The 23,934-nt window shown below is 39.9% G+C and overlaps 1 protein-coding gene across 8 annotated transcripts in view; it reads left to right on the forward strand.

Annotated features, from left to right (window-relative positions):
* Nucleotides 1-458: 458 nt before the first annotated feature.
* Nucleotides 459-23,934, forward strand: part of EDNRB (endothelin receptor type B) — a 48,457-nt gene continuing 24,981 nt past the window's right edge. For 2 of the 8 annotated variants that reach the window (XR_011138305.1, XM_068929383.1), the window contains exons 1-8: nt 500-694; nt 973-1,500; nt 10,240-10,352; nt 10,533-10,737; nt 11,077-11,226; nt 12,195-12,328; nt 12,917-13,025; nt 14,610-14,755. Coding sequence is in view for 7 of the 8 variants with exons in the window: in XM_068929383.1 (XP_068785484.1) it covers nt 1,018-1,500; nt 10,240-10,352; nt 10,533-10,737; nt 11,077-11,226; nt 12,195-12,328; nt 12,917-13,025; nt 14,610-14,741 (1,326 nt within the window). In the remaining variant the exon portion in view is untranslated. Of the gene's footprint in view, nt 695-972; nt 1,501-10,239; nt 10,353-10,532; nt 10,738-11,076; nt 11,227-12,194; nt 12,329-12,916; nt 13,026-14,609; nt 15,307-15,607; nt 22,031-23,934 lie in introns of those variants that run through there. The other 6 variants (XM_068929407.1, XM_068929400.1, XM_068929393.1 and 3 more) reach the window with 6 other exon arrangements.

Below are 23,934 nucleotides of genomic sequence, written 5' to 3' on the forward strand. Positions count from 1 at the left end.
CCACTTCGCTTTGCAAATTGCTTTAAAAATCGCACAGGAGGAGGACGGACGGCAGAAAAGCCCGGCGAGACCAGGGCGCACCGCCGGCCCCACACCGAGGTACCGGCTGCCTGGCGAGACGGGGCGATGCCCGCCACGGTTTAACGGACGCACCTCAGGGCCAACGCCCCTCCCCCCCACGCCCCCCGCCGCGAGCAGCCCCCCCCCCTCGCGGCGCCGGCCCGCCCGGCCGGGCTGGGGCTGCGCGAGGGGCGGGAGGCGGCGGAGCCTGGGCGGGGGGCGGGCGCGGCGCCTCGGCCGCCCCCCCGCCCCGGCTCCGCCGCCGGCAGGAACGGCCACGGGCGGCCGGGCGGCCCAGCGGGCTTGGCCGAGGGACGAGGCCCGGGAGGGGAGGTGCGGGGGGAGGGCGCGGGTGGGGTCTGGCCGTGACGGATGGGACAGATGCGATTGAATCTTTTAGAAAAGGGAGGGGGGGCCCGGCCCTGCCCTACTGGCTCGGCTTCAGCCGCCGCGTTTGGTGCGCTGCTGACAGCCGCCGCGTCCTGTGGCGAGAGCCGGTGCCTGCCGCCGCTGGCCCCGGGCGTGGGGCAGCGAGCCGGGCGTGGAGCGCGGTAACCGGCGGAGCGCGTTTCCCTCGCTGGGCGGGCAGCGCCCCGCAGGCGGCGGGCGAGGCGCCTCGGCGAGGCTGGGCTGGGTGAGAGGAGCTCGATGCCGAGGGGAGCAGAGCGGGGCGCCGCGCAGCAGCCGCGGCCGGCGGGGACTCGTCGCCCGAGCTGCTGTTGGCGCAGGTTTCCCCGCGGCTGCCGCTGCGGGCTGCCCTCAGCGCCGGGCTGCGGTGCGGTGCGGAGCGGCGAGGCGGGGGGCAGCCCCTCGGGAGGAGGAATGGCGCGGCCAGCAGCGGGGCGGGGGGGGGGGGTGGCCGGCGAGACGGCGGCCGCCGGCGCTGACGCCCTGTCGCTTCTCTCCGCGCAGGTCGGCGCTGAGCGCCCTGCGGAGGATCGGCTGTGCCGCAGCGCCATGCCCGCCGCCCGCCTCTGGCGGCTGCCCGCTCTCCTACTGCTGCTGCTCCTCGCCGGCCGCGCCGCTACCGCCGAGGGCGACGGCTCCCTGCGCCCGCCGCGCCCGGGCAGGCAGAGCCCGGCGGCGGCGGCGGCCGAGGCCGTGCCCCCGACGGCCGGGACCCCGGGGCTGCGCGGCGCCGAGCCCAACGCCTCCCGCCCGGCCTCGCTGCCCCAGGGCGGGGGGGCGGCCGGCGGCAGGCCGCGCTCGGCCTCACCCCCGATGTGCACGGGGCAGACGGAGATCAAGGAGACTTTCAAGTACATCAACACGGTGGTGTCCTGCCTCGTCTTCGTGCTGGGCATCATCGGCAACTCCACGCTGCTGCGGATCATCTACAAGAACAAGTGCATGAGGAACGGGCCCAACATCCTCATCGCCAGCCTGGCCCTGGGGGACCTGTTGCACATCATCATCGACATCCCCATCAACGTCTACAAGGTGAGGGGGCAGCCGGCCAAGGGCCCGCGCGCGGGGGTGGCGGTGCCTGCCACCTCTCCTCAGGGCTCCCTGCCGAAACGCCACCTGGCCCGGCGGGGAGACGCCGGGGGCTAAACCCTCGGCCAAAAACCTGCCACGGGATGGAACTGGGGCTGCATGTTGCCCCTCTAATTGCAGACCGCCCCCATCTTCTGACCCTGTCGCAGCCCTCCCAGATCTGGGCATGGGTTTGGGACGAGGGCAGAGGGGGCCATTCGTGATTAGAGGTAACGTGGCCCTGAAAGTCACCTGGAAACAGATTTTGTCCCAGGGACGAAGGAAATGAGGAGTGCGTTAGATTTGTAGGTTCCCTCCTTTCCCAAGGGATGGAGGAATGCCAGAGAAGCACTTCTGCCGCGAGCGTGGGTACTGCTCAGCTCCTTCTGCTGAAGGAACCAACCCGGTTAAAGCTGAGGGCTTGACAGAGCAGGCGGGAGAGAGCTTTGTGTTTGTTTAAACATCCAGTGGCTGTGAGATATGCTGTTACTGTGATCCTCTCCCCCTTTCACACTCCTACCAGAGTGTTACGGCATGAGCAGTGGAGAGGGAGTAGCCACACCTGCTACTCTTGCAGTTCATCTCTTACACCTTCCTTACTCTTTAAGGTGATAAAGCTTGCCGCAGAAGGAGTGCAATCTGTGCCCTATCTACCCAGCTTGAGCAGTCCCTTTGCTTTTATGAATTCGAGTTGAATGCAGCCTCTAGTTAAGATCAGGACTCCTGGGAGGGATGATGGGAAAACAAGGCTGCCTTCTGCCCCAAAGTTTGCAGTCTAGGTTCCTGTGCACCCATCAGCTATTGCATGAAGTGAACATGAGAGCCTTCATCTATCTATTCCTTCTCCTCACTTCGTGTGCATGGTTTTAAACTTTTGAGTTTTGTTACTTTAGCTTTGGAAAGCTGTGTTGAACTGACAGGTTTTGAATTTAGTCTTTTATATCAGTTGTGATTTCTCCCAGAAGTTGTTGAAAGGGGAGAATGCTGCATTTTTGTATTTCTGAAGTAATGAAGCAGTGAACTTACACGTCATCATAATTGTGTCAAACTGTTGGGCTGGATAACTTGGATTACCTGAAAGTTGCTTCAATTTGTAATTTCAGTAATTTCCATACAATACATTTATGGGAGTTCTCATATGAGGCTACCAGTCTTCTGAGTGAGAGTGGAATTTATGAAAAAAATATTCAGGGTTAACTGTTTTCAATAACTTTAACATTATAAGAAACTATTAATTGAAAAGAAAGATTTTTTCCATCCGTTCTCAAAAAAGGCAAAAATAGTGTATCAATAATACAATTGTTCATACAGTAACACAATTGCTCCCTGCAATCTCAGGGACACTGACATGTCAAAATTAAATACATCAGTGATAAAATGCAGTAATATATTGCAGTCCTTATCTTGGTTGAATATCATCAAGTATATCATCATGAGTAGGCTGGAGCTGGAGGAAAGGTCAGCTTGCCTACTGATAAGTATTAGACAAGCTGCAAGTCCAGGGTTCTTACTGCGCTATTGATAATACTAGGAGCTTATCATAAGCTCTCAGGTGACAAAACTCCTATGCTGCCACTCATCTTTACCAAGAGCCCACATTAGAATTACATTATCCATTAGAATAGTGAGTAAAATATTTGCCATTTTAAAACAAGATTTTTGAATTAATATAGTCAGAAAAAAAACAGACCATAGATTGTATTAATTTGATTTTTCATCAAAATTGAATAGTTTGAGTGTAATTTGAGTTGATGATAACTTTTTTTCAACTCTACATCTCCTATAGTTCCACCGCAGAGCTGCTTTGTAGGTCTGGGGAACAACATAGTAGTGTAATATAGTAGTTAAGCCTGACTATAATCATCTAGTAGTATGGGAAAAACAAAAGTTAGCAGAGTCTTAGTTTGTAAATCAAGTGTACTTAACATTTGTAACTTGCAATTTGAAACAATTTTAAAGTGAATGAAGTAGATCGTCAGAATTGCTGTCAGATACACAGCTAGCCAGCTACATGGAAAAGAGTGTGAAAGAATTTGTTCTGTTTAAAAAAAAAATGCCATGGCTTTACTCAACAACACTTGCACTAGAAAGTGTGAAAGTGTCTGTGAATGCTTTCCGTAACAGATAACTCAGAATTTGTACTAGGAGCATAATTTTATTAGCTATTAAATGTGATGACTGCAAAAGATGTCCCTTGTGAGTATTTAAGTTAAGTGAATATTTAAGTAGCTGAAAAAATACACCAGTGAAGATTCGGATCACTCAGTTGAGAGTACAGCCAGGGTTATCTATGTAACCAGATGTTACATATGTTTTGAGAAAAATGCACTCTAATGTGTAAGATGCTAATTAGTCCATCTCAGTTGATAAATTTGACCAAGACATTGAGCTGAAAATGGAAAATATTGCAATCTTTCAAGCAATCAGGAAACTGAGTATGAAAAGGTATGAGAGGGGTTCTATTCCGGCTTGCAGAGCCTGGAAGACCTTTTCAGCTTTCGGGGTCCTAGTAAACATTCTGGCTTTGGCTGTAGCCCCAGAACTGCAGAATGTGAAGTAGAGAAAAGAGTGCGACAATCACTCTGCAGTATGTAAAATTATGGCAGTATAGATCCTGTGCCAAATTACTACTAGTTGGATGTGCAGATGCTTTTATATCTGGATCAATCGCTTCACTAAAACAAGCTTAAGTCTAGGCGTCTTCATTAATCGAAGGCATACAAGGCTGCGAACAGCAATTCTGCCTGTGAGCATAAGGAGCAGAAGAGTAGAGTAGGAAATACTATATGCCAGTGGTCAGTGAGTCTTCTGTGTCCTTCTCTGCATTTAATCCATGGAAGACTTAAAATAGTGGCAGCTTGTCTGCCTGACTGTATAGCTCTACGGTTTTGGAAGCTTTCTGCTCAGTTTCCCAAATTGAAAAAGGTGGTAAGACATCAAAACAACCCTAAGACTGAAAATTCCAAACTTCAGTGCTGTTACACAACGTTAGCTCTGCCTCCCACGCATATATCTGTAATGATATAGGAGCACATACTTTACAAAACAGTGTCATTTCTCCATGTAATACTGTGCCTTCTCTTTTGAAACATAAACATATCTCTCTCTCAAGTATAATTCTGTGATATTTATTCTCTTATATTAAATCGAATTTATTGTTGTGTTCCAGTAGATTTTTAACAGCACAGACACTTTTAGCCAGATCGTAGTTTTGCTTCCAGTGTTCACACAAAGAAATAAATGTGGGGGATCAATGCATACACTGCACACACTTGTATGGCTTTCTGAACTCTGGCTATCAATTTGCTATGACACAAATGAGTGAGGAAAAATGTGTACCCAGAAGAACTGTCACAAATTCCTTTATCTCAGTGCAAAATATATGAGTGGAAAAAATAAATTTCCAGGAATGAACGGAAAGCCATCATTTTCCAAGGCCACAGTCAGCTTTGTAGGCAATAACTTCTTTTTCCATAAGATATTTTAGGGTTTACATTAAAAATATTAGGTAAAGAACATTATATAGCGCTGTCAAGCACTGGAAATATAAGAAAGATCAGGTTAGGGACAGCATATCCCATACAGCTTCAGTTTTGCTCTAGAAAAGGCAAGTTTTCCATGGGAATGTCTCCATGATGATCTTAGTAACTCTCAGGACACAAGTACCTATAGAGCATGAATCAGTGTTGCCTGCATTATGATAAAGTTCATCTTTACTAACTTTCCAAAAAAGTCAAAGATCTTATCCTCAGAGAATATAGTTATTATTCCTTATTGCAACTCTTCTGCCACTAATTCTTCTGGTGTTAAAGAAAGAAACAGCCATTTTATTGAGAGAAACATATATTATTTCCTTTATTTCAGTGCCTGAACCATTTTCTTGAACTCTTGCAAAGTTCATCTCTGGGCAGAAATCAAGCATTGAGAATTTCTTACCCAAAGTTTAATCTATGACCATATTAAGTTAAAAGTTTTGTTTGCTTAGCATCCCTGTATGGTCAACAAATGCAGATGGGCACTTAGGAAAGGGCGCTGCAGCCTATCTAGGATCTGAATAGTCCTTTAGAGGAACCTGTGTCTCTCAATAGACTCTAGAGAGGATGGGGACAACTTTATTCTGCAGGTAGGTGGGAAGAACCTAGGCTGTAGTCCAAGATACGGGGTAGTAGAAATGTCTGTACATTGTTTGCAGTGCATGCATTTGTAAATTTAGAGTAATTTTTTTGTTATGTATACAGTTGTCATTCACCCAGAGGAAGCCTGTGAAAAATTTCAAAACCACTTTTCGTCTTGTTTTTTGATTCTGCCCTGTGTTTATACTTACCAACCTGAGAGCAACACAGTTTACTTAACAGTTAATTCTGCCCCAGTCCTTTCACTGAAGTTGTGAGATTGCAGAAACTTTTTACTTCGACAAGACATTCTGGGGTTTCTGTCATTTTCGAGATCTCTGTAGGATGTTGCCTTATCTTAATTCAGTATATAAGAAAATAAAGTTTATAAGCAGAAGTTACTAATAAAAGAACAGAGAATGGGACTAATTGTGTGCCTCATATTAAGATTTATAGTGTTTATCAGACAGACTCGGTAAAACATTCTTAGCTTAATTAGGGAAATGGAAATGTACTTTCTTGTCTAGAAAGACAATTCCTGCCCTGACATATGAATAAATCCTAGTTACTGTTAAGTAGTAACAAGTTTTTTAATGTTGTCTAAGTCATCTCTGACCGTAAACTTAATTTTCTGAGCAAAGTCATGTTTAGGGAAATACTTGCTCCTATGAAATACTGAAAATGCTTTTATATGCATGAGCCTATCTGTCTTCCCAGTATAACAGGAAAGATATGAATGTATCAGTGAAAACGCGGCAGTCTTAGTAAATTATTTATCATATAAATTATATATTAAAAAAATATTGCTCATGAATTAGGTAAACAGTTGCATGCCTGGTTTCACATGTAACTCTGTGATTTATAATCTCTGAGCATCAAGTCCTGTTGCACTGTGAGCTGGACTTCTTTGAATACACACATAAGGGGAAGTAAGTTCCTGCTTTGCATTTTCATGTGTGTTCAGCACTTGGGACTAGCACACAGACGTAAATAAGCATACACTTTGCTGCGTCTTCATGCTCGGCCAGAGAAAGTCAGCCGGTGCGGGTTGGAGCCATGGCATCAGCTTTCTGGCTGGTGGCCGCAGCAGCTGAGCCTCCAAGAGCAGAGTGTCACACTCTCATGCTGGCATATTCCAGTAGTAGATCACTAACGTCCTTCTGCTGCTGCACAACCGAGAGGAAGCTGGGAATTGTAATGCACAGGTGTGTCTCTGAGTCACATCATCTCTTGGGGCTACTTTCATAGCTATGCAGCTGTCACATCAGTTCAGGCTGAGATCTGTGCCTAGTCTGACTAAGTATTTGCTAGGAATGCATCCGATGCAGGAACAGTTCTTCATAGAACTAGTGCATTTTATGATTTCACATCATTCTACAGTTTATTCTCTGCCCTTTTCTTATAGTTAATTTAACCTTTTTACACATTTCTGTGGCTTAGCAGTTAAAACTTTGCCCATTTAAATAAGTCACTAGAAAATATTACAAAAGAACAGGCAGCATATAGCCAGTGGTAGACTTCTCTTGGCATTTTAGTTCTGAAAACGCAATATTATTTTTCTTTTTACCACTGCTTGGCAGTATTTCATGACTTAGAGTCATTCATTATTTGTAAAATGGAATTCTCTTTGCGCAGATAACATATCCTGAATCTTATGAAAATCTTTCTACCCATACAAAATTGTATTGGACTACATCCATAATTTGCTAAGAATAAACATTGTTTTTGTCCACAAATGATGATCCTAAAAACTTCACACTGGATTTTCACTATATTTCAGTGCAGTTTCTTGAGGAGATGGCAATACATAGGACAAACAGAAGCAAACAAGGGAGAGTGAATCCAACATTTAAAATATTCTGCTTTTCCTTTTATTTAGGTTAGTTTTTTCAAATTTTTACTACAAAATATTGAATTTCATGATAGAAGAAATGTATGACTCACGCATTAGAATGCACAAATTTCATAATAGGTCAGCTACGGGAGACAGCGTGTTTTTCCAATCCAATACAGACAGTCATATCCATTCTCCCCCTGATTTAAACTGGCTGAATGCAAGTCACATTTTGGTGTGATGCTAAACCCAAACTAACACACCCTCTCTGTCAGTAAGTCATACTCGCTCGTGTGCAGCGCCATTGTAATCTAGCCATAGGGCTCCCAAACTGGAGCTGGCTCAAATCCGGCCAACTTGGAGCACAGGTGAGACTATCTGCGTCTGACAGATAAACATTAGTTCTTGGGAAATCTCCGATGTGTGGCTGAGCAGTTGTGATTTTAGGGAATAGAGACAGGGGATGCCTTGCACATGCACCAGCTAGTTTTAGCTAAAATTCCTCAAATTAAGATCTGTCAACAAACGTTTGATAAAAGTTCTAAATTTTGGTTTGGGGAAGAGTAAAACATTCTGATTTTTAAAAAAATGCCTTTTTTAATGAATCATCTCTGGTTTCATATATACAGATACACTTGCTACTAAGTCCTGGATTTTTAAAGCAGCTAGGTGTGGTAGGCTGGCGGTTCAATGCCTGATTATTATAAATAGTCCAGGTGTAATTTGATTTTATAGAGGGTACATTTAGAATACCTGTAATTATTCACATTGAAATTTTAATAATAGTTTGTTACTATCACCCCCTTATGGAAATTGGAGAAGTCTCACAGGAGGGGCTTTAACTGGAAATACTTTAATTACGAAGACTGAATTATTAGCCCACATCACATAAGCAAAATGCATATACTGTGGTTATTACAGCCTCACGCCTGCTTCCTCTTTTTTATTACCTTCCATGAAATTCTCAAGAAACATAAATTGTTAGGATTTTTCTGCTTAATTTCTGCAAAAATATTGTGCTGTTCACCTCGCCTCAGTAGACAGTTGAGGAAAGAGATCAAAGTTGGGCTGTGATACGATATTCTTACTACTGTTTCTTCAAAGGTCTCATTTCAGCAGAGGACTAAAGCAGATTTTTGCAGGTGTTCATGAGAATCTTGGGGGATTTCCAAAAGCACTTGATTGTCCAGTGTACCTAGCTTCCTTTGGATTAAAATATAATGGTACTTAAACCATATAGGGGCTTTTGAAAAACTGTCTAGATCATGTTCATGTAATTGCTTATCCTTACATGCATGTATATGTGTGCTTAAGATTTTTGCTGGATTGAAGCCAATGTAAGCAGGCAACTACATGGCTATCTTGTACCATTTTGGTCCTCAGCAGAACCTATATATTATGATGATTTATTTCTTCTTTTCTCACATCCTTGTTGCTAAAGAAGATACTGAGGAGAGTTGAGTCGCAGGAAAGGATTTGTAATCTCCTTTTGGAGATTATCACTTTTTTTCCTCTACTTCTGCATTTTGTAGCCCTCCATCTGCAGTACATCGAAAAGGCCTGCTGTGTAGAAAGTTACGAGAAATAGATCTGTAGAAATGGGCTTAAATGATGTGACTAATTACAGAAACTCAGAAAGTTTACTTCTGTATATAACAATTGTGACTCTGTTTCTTGGCATAACCTCTATTCTGGAGAGTCTTGCTTTTATGAGGAATTGAAGGATTTGGCTCCTGCTATGATGTATTTGAGACGCTAGAATAGCTCACAGCAGGGTACAAAGATTAAATTTGTCTAAAGTAAAGCTACAGGCAAACAGTTTAGGGCATCCGCTGTGAGGAAAGTGTTCTCTATAATCCTGGGCTATTCACCCAGTAGATCTTTTCCTCTGAATTTGCTAAAACGTACCATCCATGATCTTAACATGTAAGACCCAAAGAGCAATTGAACCAACCTAAAATTCAGTGTACTGTTGTCTTTATTCAATAGCATATATGGGTATGCTGAATGCACGATTGGTCGTTTTGGTACTGTAATAAATATTAGAGTCACATCAGAACCTGTCAGCAAAGAACTCCAGCGCAGGGATTCATCTGATCTGTCTTTACCTGCTGCAAGACAGTTAGTACAAACTGGTTGTTTAGGCTTCCTGAGTGTTCTGTAGAGAGAAAAGGCACCCCCATAAGGCAATTCTTCTTGTCATCAGATAGTCATCAAAAATCTGTGAGATCAACTGCTCTTCAGCATTGCCTGACTTCTCAGCTGAGGGAGACACCTAGCTTCAATTAAATCCCACCCCAGGTGTGCGATCGTTAGCTTTTTCTCTGTCCTTGTCAGTCTTGAGTCATTTTCTGTATTTTTAGTAAATAGTTACCTGGAAGACTTAAAGAAGAAAAGTAGTGAACACCAAAGACAGATAATAGCCGATATAAAGAAAAGGGAAATCCAATCCTGCTCAGTCATCTTGCGCTATAATCACTGAGGTAGTGAAGTTAAAACAGAAGCATAATGAGTGGAATTTGTAGGGGTTTAACTAAGCCTTTATGCACATCCTTGTCTACCCAGGGAGAGATTGTGAGGCTACTGCCCAGTTTTTAGGACACACCTTGGAGACTCCCTTCTGAAATGGCTCTTTTTGACCAAGTTTTACATTCTTGGATAAAACAATTAAGATAAAAGTGTATGTTGCAGATACAGGAATGATTTTTAAAAGATGGGTCATTTGTAATTGTATGCTTTTTTTTTTTCTTTTCACAGCTACTTGCAGAGGACTGGCCCTTTGGGGTCGAAATGTGCAAATTAGTACCCTTCATTCAAAAGGCATCAGTGGGCATCACAGTCCTGAGTTTGTGTGCCCTCAGTATAGATAGGTGAGATCCATTTTTTCACCACACTGTAAAATTTCTTTAAATAAGGGCATTGGTTCAAATTCTCCTTTCCATTCAGTTGATGTAATACTAATGAGCTGAGTTTAAGCCGGTTAAACCACATGGTTTTTTTTTTTTTTTTTTTTTTTACTTTTAATCTGTAAATATGTCCCATTGCTTCAGATACCGAGCAGTTGCTTCTTGGAGTCGCATCAAGGGAATAGGAGTGCCAAAGTGGACTGCTGTTGAAATTGTCCTGATCTGGGTTATATCAGTGATACTAGCAGTTCCAGAAGCTATAGCATTTGACATGATTACAATGGAGTACAGAGGAAAGGATCTTAGAATTTGCCTACTTCACCCCACACAAAAAACATCCTTTATGATGGTAAGACGCTGAAGCTTGCATCACAACTTTCTGGGACAGTTCCTTGAATCTTCTCAATGTACTGTGAATTGAAATGTTCACAAATGTATGTGAAATATATGTGAATATAATGTTCAAATGAAATACTGACAAATTTCTAAAGTATATTGGTTAAAAGAGGGGCATTCAGAAATGTTTTGTCTTTTGGGGGCTTTGGCATGCTACTTTCTTGTCCTGTTTTCTCATCTGTAATATACACTTTACACAGAATTTTTTGAGGACAGATTGATCACATCATAGAGTAGACTTTTGAAATGCTCAGCGTTTGACTCCTAACAGTGCTTTTCTTTTCCCTTCTAGTTTTACAAGCAAGCTAAAGACTGGTGGCTGTTCAGCTTTTATTTTTGTTTGCCACTGGCCATCACTGCGTTTTTCTATACTCTGATGACCTGTGAGATGTTAAGAAAGAAAAATGGAATGCAGATAGCTTTAAATGACCACTTGAAGCAGGTAAAAATTTATCCCTGACAAGTCTGCTGACTATAGAGAGATTGACAAAACCACCTTTATTAACTTACGTGCCACATCATTATTCTGCTCTTAAATGACAATTGTGAGGTTCGTACTAAGGAGAAGTTTACTAGCAGTCGTACTGCTGAGCTCATATATATCAGAGTGCTCATATTTCTCAGATTTCCTTCAGAAATCTAAGACTAACTGACAGTCACAAAGCTTTGTTTCTTGTTTGGTGTTAATCCTTCAGGATTTATAGTTTTTATTTCTTCTTTACAATTATGAGAGGTGGATATTTTCTAATGAAAACTAAAATGTCACTGTAACTTAGAAGCTGATGCTGGAAGAATACTAATTTTTTTTGAGTCAATTTCATGCCAGACTGTAGTGAGGTTAGCAGTATGTCAGAACAAAACACGCTCCATAAAACTAGTAGTGGACCAAACAGAATTATTATAAGTAACTTGAATTAAACTGCATTTGTACTGTAAAGTGCATTTGTGATCCTTTTTAATAGCTTTTTAGTTTGCATGCTAATTTGCAGTGTCATTAGTCATTGCAGTGTCATTGCAGTGTCATTAAAACAAGCGTGGTCCTCTAGTCTCATCGTCCTCATTGGATATTTAAAATTAGACCTGAAATCAAAGCACAAGAAACAAGCTGGCATTTGAAAGTGATTGGGCAGAAGAATTTCTTTTTTCTTTTTATGTTTGTTTGTTTGCCCTTGATTTTCCATATTATAGTTCATAATTTTTTAAATTGGAGATATAGAGAATATGTGCAAGGCACTAGAAGAATAGAAAAGATATCAAAGTACATATTTCAAGAAAATAAGATATTCTGATGTTCTCCTAACTCCTATTTTGATAGCTATATTTTTGCTTACCTAACATTTTGATATTAGAAGGCAACAATGGAATGAGAGACAAAAACTGTAACACTGTTCTTTCCAATTTTGTTTTCAGAGACGTGAGGTGGCCAAAACTGTGTTCTGTCTGGTGCTTGTTTTTGCCTTGTGTTGGCTCCCACTTCATTTAAGCAGAATATTGAAGCTCACTATTTACGATCAGAAAGACCCGAACAGATGTGAGCTTTTAAGGTGAGACTGCAAAATACCCATGTACTGCTGACTTTATTTATTCTCTCTAAGCATATTTGGATTTCCTAATGAACTAATTTATTTTGTGTGTCTGGAGATCTCTCTGCTTTTTCACCCTGTATGCTCTGGTTTTACTCCAGTGGCAGAATCAGGAAATTCCAAGGAATCCCAGGAACACAGGGCTTCTGTGCTGTTTGTCCTATCTTCCTCTGGATCCTATCTGGATCTATCCTACTGCCTTGTGGCTTGATGTTAAAGAAAGAGGAAAAACTGTGTTCCCCTTTTCACTTTCAACAGAAAAGCTAGGATTGACTTGGTGAAGAAAACATGATAGATATTTCCTACCCAAAATTAAGGTGATTGGATCTTCTGTAATTACTTTCATGAGAATGGACTAATGATTCAAACTTTATTACTATGCACAGTTATTGCCTCCGTGAGCTCATCTTAGTCACATAAGCCCCACTCCTATTATTATATTTAATAGTCTTGGTGAGTAAAGTGGAATCCAATTTTTAGGTTGTTAAGCTCTACTAAGCCTTTTCAGAAAAAATGAGAAGTGTCTCATTTACTTTAATTTCCCCACAGCTTTTTTCTTGTGATGGACTACATTGGTATTAACATGGCTTCGCTGAATTCCTGCATCAATCCAATAGCTCTGTATTTGGTGAGCAAAAGATTCCAAAACTGCTTTAAGGTAAGAGACTCTCTGCAGCTGCTCCTTTAGTTAAAACATGGTGTCAGCAGTAAAATTAATTCCATAACATGCACAAAGTGCTTTAAATGGTAATTAAATATTACTTTAAATTTTAATTGGGTTATGATAGGTATTCTCTCCCTCTCTTACTGAAGCTATGTAGAAAGAGATTAAAGATTCATAGGGATAAAAAGAGAAAGCAAAAGAGAAGAGTGTGTAATAAACCCTCTCAGCACCCTCCTAATCAGGCTACATCACTTCCTGACTGGAGCTGGCATATAGCCAGCTTGAGAGCACTGACAAAGCAGACTCAGACTTCTCTGCAGGGATTCACGTAGACATATCCTCTCTAACCCAACAGGGAGGACACTGACCGCAGAATCTCTGCATCCTGACTGAGCACTTGAGGTGGTTATGTAACAAAAAGGGTATCAGTATTCATTTGGCCCTCTCCGGTACCTCCATGTAAAAAGAAAAGATGGACCTTTTCATGGTTTTGCCTTGGTTTGAAAGAAGAGTCCTAGGCACTAATTCTCCACACAGGATTTGAGGCTCTGGATCCCGTGTGGATTGCAGTCCAATTCTACCCTCTTCACCAGCCCTTCAGCCTTCTAGCAGCCCAGCTCTATCGTATCTGCTCAGAAAATGTCTAGATTTGATGCTCAGCAGCTCCAGAGGCCCCTAACTGTCTTTAGGCTGTTTATCAGGATTCTTGTTTTGCTTAGCATAAAGTCTTAGATTTCTCTCTTGGTACCAAGCATTTAACAGTTGTGTGCTGCAAGGCCTACTCCCTGGTTATCCAAATCCTTTATTGGCTATATCCTTCAGTCAGAGATAAATCACCTTTACATCTAGTAGTCTTGTATTTCCCTCATAATTATGACAGGACATTTTACAGAGGCTTTAGCGTGAGTCTTATCTTCCCTGTCTACATTACTGGGTCCCTGAACTACTGTAGTCAAGGGCACATCATCAAGGTCTGTAGAATCGGGTGCTGAGGCTGGGAACAGGTAGACATGAGGAGAGGAAAATTCCATGTTGGACACCATGTGATACCTGCTTATCAGGGGTCAGCACCAAAGAGCAGTCCGCAGCATCAGCAAACGGACTGCAGTACGTCAAGGAGTTTTTTGAACTGTAGGTTTTTTGCCATTCTCTTATTTAGTTCTTTTTCACCCTAAAAATCAACTAAATAGCAGCATCTCACTCAGGAAGTATAGATTACTGTGCATACATTTTTACAAGAAAGATTATTGTAGAAATTACAAGGAGGAGTCCAATTTTATTTTCAGGTGCATCTAGAATTGCAGATAAGACTCAAAGTGATATGTCTGTGGCCAGAACATTATTCTTCCTGTCGTTCAATCCTCAGATTATTAATAGGATATCTCAGGAACTAGTTGGTTTTCACTTGGGTAAAGCAGAGCTTAGCGATATTTCTTTGCTTACGTGGTAGCACCAAAATGGTAGCTTAGCCACTTTCCATTTCCTACTGTACCACTGAATAAGGGCAATGTTTCAATGCATTTTGCAACATGCACAAAACAAAATGATGTAAAATGTTTATTCCTTCTGTTTTAACAGTCATGTTTGTGTTGTTGGTGCCAATCCAAAGATCTGTTATCCCTGGAGGAAAGGCAGTCCTGTTTAAAGTTCAAAGCTAATGATCACGGATATGATAATTTCCGCTCCAGTAACAAGTACAGCTCTTCATAAAACAGGCGTAAAAGGTATATTCTCTTAAATTAATGCTGATGCCTTTTTGAGTAAGAGTGGCAATTACTTTTGATAAGAGAAAAGAACCTTCAGAAAGATCGAGTTCTGTGGTTTTGTGTTTGCACAAAAAAAGGAAATCGTAAAAAATAATTGCCCAAAATCTGTATAACTTTCAAAATCACAGACATATTTGTAAAATTGTCATTTATAGGACATGAAGAAAAGCACAGAAATAACAAGTCATTGTTAGCACTTGAATACTTCTGAATCAGCACTTCCAAATGATCCCCACTTCCTGTATATTAAACAATCATCTGTATTCACTATAACAGTTGTAGGAACTGGAGTCACAGTAATTACTAAGTAGTATAATATAACTTTATTTGGATCAATGCCAGTATTATATATAACTCAACACATTATCTTTTATAAAGCAGATTAACAAACCATCATTATTGTTTTTAAAAAATCTGAAATATTTTGTAATACATGTTTAAATGTAAAAAAAGTAGAATTTTTACTGGGGGTGTTATAGAGGTAGCTAATAAAAACATTAAAGGCTGCAGTCAAGTTGAAAGTGCATTTCACTTTGATGATTGTTTTTACCTATTATTTTTATAAGGAACTTCCAAGACCTCTATAAATACTGTTCTGTAATCAGTTTGCTTGTTCAGTGCATTTGGCAGCACTTTGGATATGATCACTGTTTCACTGTCTCCATGTTATTTGTGTTTCATATGACGGGAGAGGAGAGAAAAACACACTGAAACAAATACGTATAGTCATAGAACCACAGAAACTATGCCTGGTATTGGAAACTAGCTGTTTTTAACTGAAAACAAATTGATTGTGTCCCTTGTTGACAGCGGGCATTCGAGAACCTGGTGGCTGTTCAGTCAAGATCCTTCTGCGACAAATTGCAACTGTTGCAATCGAAATACTATTTTGGGGCAAAAACCTTTAGAAATAACAGATAGTACAAAATGTAACAAAGCAAAACAGAGGGAGACAGTGAATTTGAAGTTCTATTTGCATTTGGATTTTAATCTTCATAAAGAAAATAGTTCACAAACTGTACTTCTAAAACCAGTACTATGTAGCACGCTAGTCTTGATATTATATGTTCTACTTCTGTAGTTCCATAGTTAGGGGCTTAAGAAGGTATGTGATTATTTTCTGCTTCTGTAAATAGTTTAGTGAAGCATAATAAATTATAACGTATTAAAATATGGGCAGGACCCTGCAAGAAAACAGAAAGATAAAGAAAGATGCCTGTTGTAAACATGATGTGCATTGCCGGGAGCAATTCACATTTTGTACATATGTGACAGGTCGTTCTTTGGCTTTTCATTTCCTACTAATTTGTTGCAGATGTCCCCAAAGACTTATTAACATATTTCATGCACTAAGACATGAGTTTTTCAAGAAAAAATATCATATAACATGCTTTTTAAAATAATAGAAGTATTTATCAAAACTCAGGAATTTTTTTAATTTCCAAATTTCACGTGTAAGGATTTTTACCTTTTTGTCAGCCTTGATTAACTTCAGATTTTTTTTAATGAAGTGCCTTAAGTATGCTCAGGATGAAAACAGTTTTCATAAAATTTTCAGCTAGTGTTGCCTGGGATGAGGATCATCTCACCTGACTTTAGGCATCTACTGCATACCTTGTAGACACCTAAAACAGGTAAGGTGAACCCCATTCCTGGTATTGCCCCATCAAAAGCTAGTAAGTCTATGCCCGTATAAACAGGCTGAGGACATATGTATGTGCACTGGACCATATGCACGTGTGTGTGTGTGCGTGTGCAAGTGTGTATGTTTTCTACCATTAGGTTGCTGTTACCATCTTTCTGTAGACATACACTCGACTGCTAAAATGCTAAACTTTTATAAATATAAATGTATGTAAAGTTTTGTTCATTACATTTTTACCATGGAAATAATTCATAATATTGTTCTTTGGCAGTTCCTAAATTAAGTAGAAGATTAGAATTTTACGTGAAATTAATTCCTTTTCTTCTATCCAGGAAGGTAATAATTGGCTAGTTTGACTATAAAAATATTAATCATAGTTGTTTACACATGTTTTAACTTTCTCATGGTAAGCCGTGAATATCACTCCACTCTGCCTGCAAGTATTTCTGTGAAATGCATTTCCTCTGTTACGAATGGATAATCAGTTAAATCCTAAGTTTGATACTAGTCAGTGTTATTTTCATCAAGTTATATCGTTACAAATTGTACTTATATATTATTGTTATTTTTATTTAAAATACAGCTGTTGTATGGGCAGCTGTGTGAAAATTTTTTTTTTTTGCCTAGACTAATTCTCTGTTAAGACAAATCCTGCTAAGTCAGACATTTAGGTTTTGCAGACAAAGTACATGTATACTTCCTGCTTTTCAGAAATAATGTATACTTATGAGCACACTTTTTTCTTTTTTTTTCTCAGTATTTTTCAAAGCAGTATTTTTCCTGAAGTTCTCATTTCCTATAATAAAAATTAAAAAAACTATGCTCTCATACACTTAGAAAAATATACAGGAGAACTCAAACGTGCCTGCGTTCTAGCTAGAATTGAATCTCTCATACTGAAGACAGGCATTCTCAAAAGTCCTCAGTACAGGTCTATTCCTGCATACACTGAAGTCAGTGAATGTTTAACCATTCACTTCAGCTGGGGCAGAATTAGGGCACAACATGAGCTTTATGAAATTTGCTATCTTGAATAAAGAAAGGAAAAATAAGTTTGTTTTTTTTTTTTTGAGAAAGGAGTTGTCTAGAAAAATTAGAAAGTAAAAGCTCTTGCTGCAAACAGCCTATATAAAGCTCTCTAACTAGTTCAGCCTCAAACAGGGGGGTTGCACATAGCAGGACAATTGCAGAGGCACACGTGCATCTTACATAGGAGTTTGGCAGGCTTGCTCAGAGAGGTTTGACATAAAGGAAGTGTCATCAGTCCCAGTGGCCTGAGGAGCTGACACGGAATGGCTTGAGATAAAGCCATTTGAGATTAAAAAAAAAAAGGAAACTGCAGGACTTCTCTGAGTTTTCACCTTCAGATAATACATTTTAGTTCCTCAGCTGCTCTGAATTCTGTCTGCATACAGTGCTCTGAGAATTCAGAGAGGGAATTTCAGACTGGGTGGACTGAACTTATAGCACTGGTACTACACCTCAGAGAATAAAATGCAAAAATCAGTGTGTATGGAGCGTCTACTGTGAGCTGCCGTATTTCACTGTCCCAAACTGTCCCCTGACCAACACACCGTTGGCTTAACAAGAGAATGTTGTATGTGCTGAAATAAAAATGTTAAAAAGATTTTTTTTAATTGTCTGTATAGCTATGGAAAATAATTCTATATTTCATTTTCTCTGGTCACTTAATATAGTAACTTCTGTGGTTCACACAGTGTAAACAAACTAAGTTACCAATAAAATATTAGTAATTCTGATTCATTAAGAAAAGAAGTCTCTGACCTTTCTTCTTCTACAGGATCTCAAATCTTATTTAATTATTTAACAGTGACAGTGATATAAAAAAAGAAGTAAAGATTTCAGAACACAAAATCAAAGCCTTTATATGAGCTAGCTTTATACTGCTAGTTGAAAACTGGAAAGAGTTCAGACTTGCATAAGCATTGCAAAACTGTCTGATGTTTGTTGGAACAATCAGTCATGCCTATCTTTACTTGTTTTTGCTCAAAATGTCAGTTGCAATCTCTTCCCTACACGCCCATATATAGTAACAAATCCTCCTATGTTAGGGACATAACAAACAAAAGCCATGAAGCTTTTAATTCATTAATTTAGAAGGGCTTGCGTTCTGTGCTGGACTATGCATCATGAAAGCCATCATCCCTTTGTGAGGTGACAGTGCAATCTTGTGCATATTTTCAGTTTCCCTTTCTTGAAGCAATGGAAAACAATATCAAACTATATATGCTGTAGTCAGTCACATACATAATTTTATATGCTTGCAAAATGTGTATGTCCCAAAGCGTATTTGTTGTTATTGCTATTGGTTTTGTTCCAAAGAGTTAGGTTTCCTTCTGTTTAATTGGTGCCTGCTGCATCCATGTAGATTTGTCTTTTCTCATGGTCCCAGGACCTTTACTGCATAGTTTCAAGTTTCCTGTGCTTGGGACAGAGGTACCTGTAGAGATTGGATGCCTTGTGAGTAAATATTCTGTCTAATACCTTTCCTGCCCTCTTCACTTCCCTTTCCTTCATCTTTGGTCCTAAGTAGTACTATGTCCAAAGTCTTTGCCAACCATTCCTTACAAAAAAGCATTTTTGGCTTATTTCTCATTTCTTCTTTCTGCAGCTTCATATATGCAGGCCATAGCCCTTACACCCCAGCTAACTTACTCCCTGGCCACAACTTGCTTCTCTATTTGTCTCATCCTCAGTGTTATCTACTGAAATCTTGACTGTTTTATTTGGAGGATTAACTGTGCATCTTCTTGTCAGTTTTCTAAACATACTAGAGCTTACACAACAGCAGGGATATACGTGCAGTTTAAGTTCTTCAAAGGCTTGCTCACCCTGTCCACCCTGAGAAAGGTAGGTTTGGCACTCTGGTGTTGGAGGAGCAGGCTGGTGCAACTGGCAACCTGTGGCTGGGTCTGGTCGATAGGATGATTCTGTCCAGCTCATCACCTCTCCTGCAAAGGGGACAGAGCAATTAGGGTAGCAGGAGCAGGCAACACTTGGGCACTTTTTACTGCGTGTTCTTACAGAGGATTCAAAACAAATCCATATTCTTCTGGTCACCTTCCTTCTCAGTTAGCAATGGTAAGATCATTGTATTCTATAGCCGCAGGTGGTCAGATGAATTAGAGGTTCGCAGTTACTGATTTAAAGGTGCTATCACTAAAACCCTAGTATCCATCTCGTCTTTTGTCTTCCTATGTACTCTCATTTGACTGTGAAGGAGGTCCCAAAGCTCACCCTCACTACTGAAAAAGCATTCCTCCCATCACCTTTTCTTCTCTTGAGCAACAAAACTTGGAAAGAGAAATCTGGTATAACTAAAGGTACAATCTTCAGAAATTAATCTTTTACTTCAATAATCAGTATCCTAAACCTGTGAATCCTTTATGAAAAGCCAAAGATGTGTTAATTATGGGAGACAGTGACTGGAAGGAATTTTACCATAGTGATGTGGTAGCTAGTTTGATTATACTATAGATCATCCACCTCAACAGAGAGCTGTGTGTGTTAGGGCAGGGAAGGATGCAAAAAAATTTTTGAAACCATAATATGAAAAATATCAAACTAATACTTAAAGTGTGTCTGTCAGTGGCTATCTGCAATTACTGTAGCAGCGCTGCCATGAAACTTCCCATCCCACATTGTCAGCCTAGAAGAGGGCCCTGGAAAAAGTGAGAATCAAAACCTGAAATCAAGTAAAACCTGAAACAAAACACTGTTACGAAATTAGCTTAATGATAACTTCTTCACAAACCCACATTTTCCAAAAGTTGCTTCTACCTGTTCTTTTTGCTCTTGGTGGGAGGTGGTGCAAGTGGTGTTTGTTGCTCTTTTTCCTTTTTATGACCTTCATTTCCCAAAGTTTGCAATAATTAACAAGCCTGCTTGCCCTGAACTACTCAAACAGACCAGTGTTGAAAGTGAGGAAACCAAACTATGGCTCCCATTTGAAAATATCAGGAAAAAGCATAGTGACAAGTCCTCAGGACACTCTCATCTGCATCTTCACAAGGACTGCTTCAGCACATGCCCACCCTTTGCAGGAGGAAGAGAAAAAACATGCCAAGCTAAGAAAAACAGAACTGGTGGATTTTGCAGGTTTTTTTTATTTCTTTGGCACTCCAAGTGTGATGGCAAAATTCATGCAAACAGGGTTATTTTTTGATGAAACTGAACTGAAAATGCACCATAGTTGCTAATGAGTGTTCACTCCACAGGACCAAACTGCAGCTTGCCCAAGTTATATGGAGCTTTTCCCTGAAATCTATATGGAGCAGATATCAAATCCTAAAGCATTAACTTTGATACTACAGACGTGGTCCTGTAGTTCTACTTAACTTGTTAACGTACGTATAGCATGAGTAGTTCACCGCTGCTCTATTTCACTACCTAACACCTGCAGTAATCTCACACACGCATACACACACACACGCACACACACAGAGTTGAGATATATATATATTTTATACATACATATCTATACACAAACATATAGTACATATCATGTACTATATATTATATATGTGATTGATAATGTTTTTTGATTAAAGTGGTTTTATCAGAAAAAGTTCTTCCAATAAAATTTAGCATTTTTACAAAATCACATTGATTTGAACAAAACATACCCACCTGTTTTTTAATATCTCATGTGTTCTATCTCTTTGATTTCATATTTTAAATTTTATTTTAAGGGTTATTTTATATTTTGAAATAATTTTACAGTAATTTCTGGCATAATATTAATAGCATGTAAACTATGAATGTCTTATTTACCTAACTATTGGACTAGTCTATTATATTTTTTAATGTTATGTTTATAATCATTAGTAGTAAAATCCACTAAGCACTAACAAAAATATTTCTGTTGTTTTCTGACTTGGATATCTGCTCATAACAATAAATGTTTGGCATAGTGACAAATAATGCACTACTATATGCTACACAAAATTAGGATAAGGAATTAAAATATAAATCTGAGAATTTAAGTGATATTCACAACAAATATCTGAAATTCCAGATAGAAGTTGTTATGAAACCATCTTATAATTTTCTTACAGTAATTTTAATACACTTTATAATTTTGTAACTTTTATAACTATTTTATGATAACAGAAAAGCATTCTCTGTGGCAAAAATTTCAAAACTTTTTATTCTGATATGCAATGAAAACAGATTGTAAACGATGAAATGAACCATGAAATGAATATTCTGCTAACCACCTCCATAGATTTTGAAGATATTTCCTGTAGGACAGACTGCTAAAATTCTCTTGCAGAATTTGTTTACCCAAATTTTGTGTTAAGGAAACAAGAGTCAATGAATAGGTGTGTTCCTGGCAAAGTTCTTCATTTTTGAAACCCACCTAATATTTACTATCTTGAAAGCATTTGATCTTTGTACAGGTACGCATGCTTGATCTGAGATATTTTACTTAGCGAAGTCTTCATAGGAAAGACAATTAAGTCACACATAGCTGAGGTCATTCGATATTTGTTTACATATGTATGTAATTTATGTAAGAAAATTTAACATTATATTTTAGTTGACTAAAAATAAATTGGTATCATGATATTAAATATACAATTCAAATACATTGAATATACTATATAACATAGGTAGGCATATATGTGTGTTTTTATCTGTATGTGTATTTACATACACATATATTCGTGTGTGTACATACAAATATATATACTTGCACACATGCATGCTACATAATATAGGTATAATTACATTTACCAAAATGTAAATGTCATAATGAATGGTCACATTGAAAGAAGCAGAAAAGACTACAGAAGCTATAGCAGGGAGTAAAAGTACCAGAAAATTCTGGTAAACAGATTTGTTGAGACTTCCACTGTGCTTTTGTCTACTCAAGAGGTTACAGTAGTTCAGACCGGCTTTGATACAAATATCCACAGTTTTCCAAGTATCCAAAGTCTGACCATGATTACGCCAATCTTTCCAATGAGTTTTAAAACCTGGAGCGCAATCATGCTTCATGGCACTCTTACAGAAGAGTTGTATAGAAAAGTTGCGAGCCTTGGGCTCTTAGCCAAATTCCAATTTAAATAATTACAACCTGCTTGCTCTGCTCTTCTGCCTTCCTATCAACTGCAACGCGGATTAGAAGAGCACACTGCCCTGTTCTGGAGTTTCGCACTTTGCACTGAGACATCTGCTGTGTCTCACACTGGAGGTGGCTGTATTTTGATGCTAGAAAATGGGAGAGTTCCAAATCACTTGTGAGTTTGTAAAGTACTGGCAGATGTTTCAGAATGACAGACAGAATTTAAACATAAAATCAGTATCATAACACTGAAGCTTTCTTTCCATTTGTCAACTCAATGTTAAATGGATCTAAATCACTCCTTTTTTTACGGACTCTGTTGAGGAGTTTTATAAACATATGCTTTAAAGGGCTTTTAAATGTGTAGCTTTTATTTGTATAGCTAGAAGGTTTTATTATGGTCTCGAATCCATTAAATAACATTCAAGTACTTTGAATAGGCATTAGGCATGTCCACAAAGTTGGGTGTAGAAAGTCAGGAACTGCAGAGCTCAGCACTGCAGGAGGCTAAGGTGGCTGCACTGCTTCAAGAGCAGAACAGACTCACATGCATTCAACTCAAAACTTGGGCAGTGAGCTCATCAGTATGCTCCCACCCATCCTTCCTAAGTACTACATAACTGCTTACTAAGACAAGCCTAAGCGTTTGAACCATTAGGCTATATAAATATATCAAGGTCATCACCGCCCATTCCCTTAATCAGTATATTAAAAACAAAACAAAAAGCTACCATGAGCATTTCAAGGGGATTGATCGGTCTATGGACATACACCATGTGTATTCAGAATATGCCTTCTGGGGTTGTTTCTCTTGAGAGGGCCTAGATGATACTCCATGTAGTTTCTTGATCCCAAGTTGTCTTACATAGCAGCTAGACCCAACCTGCCCAGGGCAGAGCACGCTGAGCCTGCACATAAGCAGCACTTTATGCCCTTGCACAAATTCCAGATTGAAATAGACACCTGCCTATTAAATGTAGGTGGCATCTAAATAATGTCTTTTTTGAGTTACATGCCTAACATTAAATCTGTACCTTTATCTAAGAGCTGAAGTCATTCATCTGAATCTGCACATAAATTTCATTAGGTCTGTAAAGGACTTAGGCATTCAAACCCAACTTAACCAGCCTTAATATTACTAACCCCAATTTAATTTAGCCTAAATCAATTTATCAGAAAAGTTCTTGTGTTGCTGCAAGAGTTCGCTTATGAGAATGTCAATGCCTCCTTGAAAGACTGAGCAGTTGAGCTTCCAGTTTACGCCTAGCATTCATAAATTCAGTGATCCTTTCGGAGCGCTCCTGAGCACTATGAAACCCAGAAATGGTATTGTTGAGACACCTTTTTTATCTGAATCTAAGCCCAGTTATTCCATGAGCAATGCTGAAATTTTGGCTTTTT

The sequence above is a fragment of the Struthio camelus genome, chromosome 1 (genome assembly GCF_040807025.1).
Source record: "Struthio camelus isolate bStrCam1 chromosome 1, bStrCam1.hap1, whole genome shotgun sequence".
In the NCBI taxonomy this organism is placed as follows: Eukaryota; Metazoa; Chordata; class Aves; order Struthioniformes; family Struthionidae; genus Struthio; species Struthio camelus.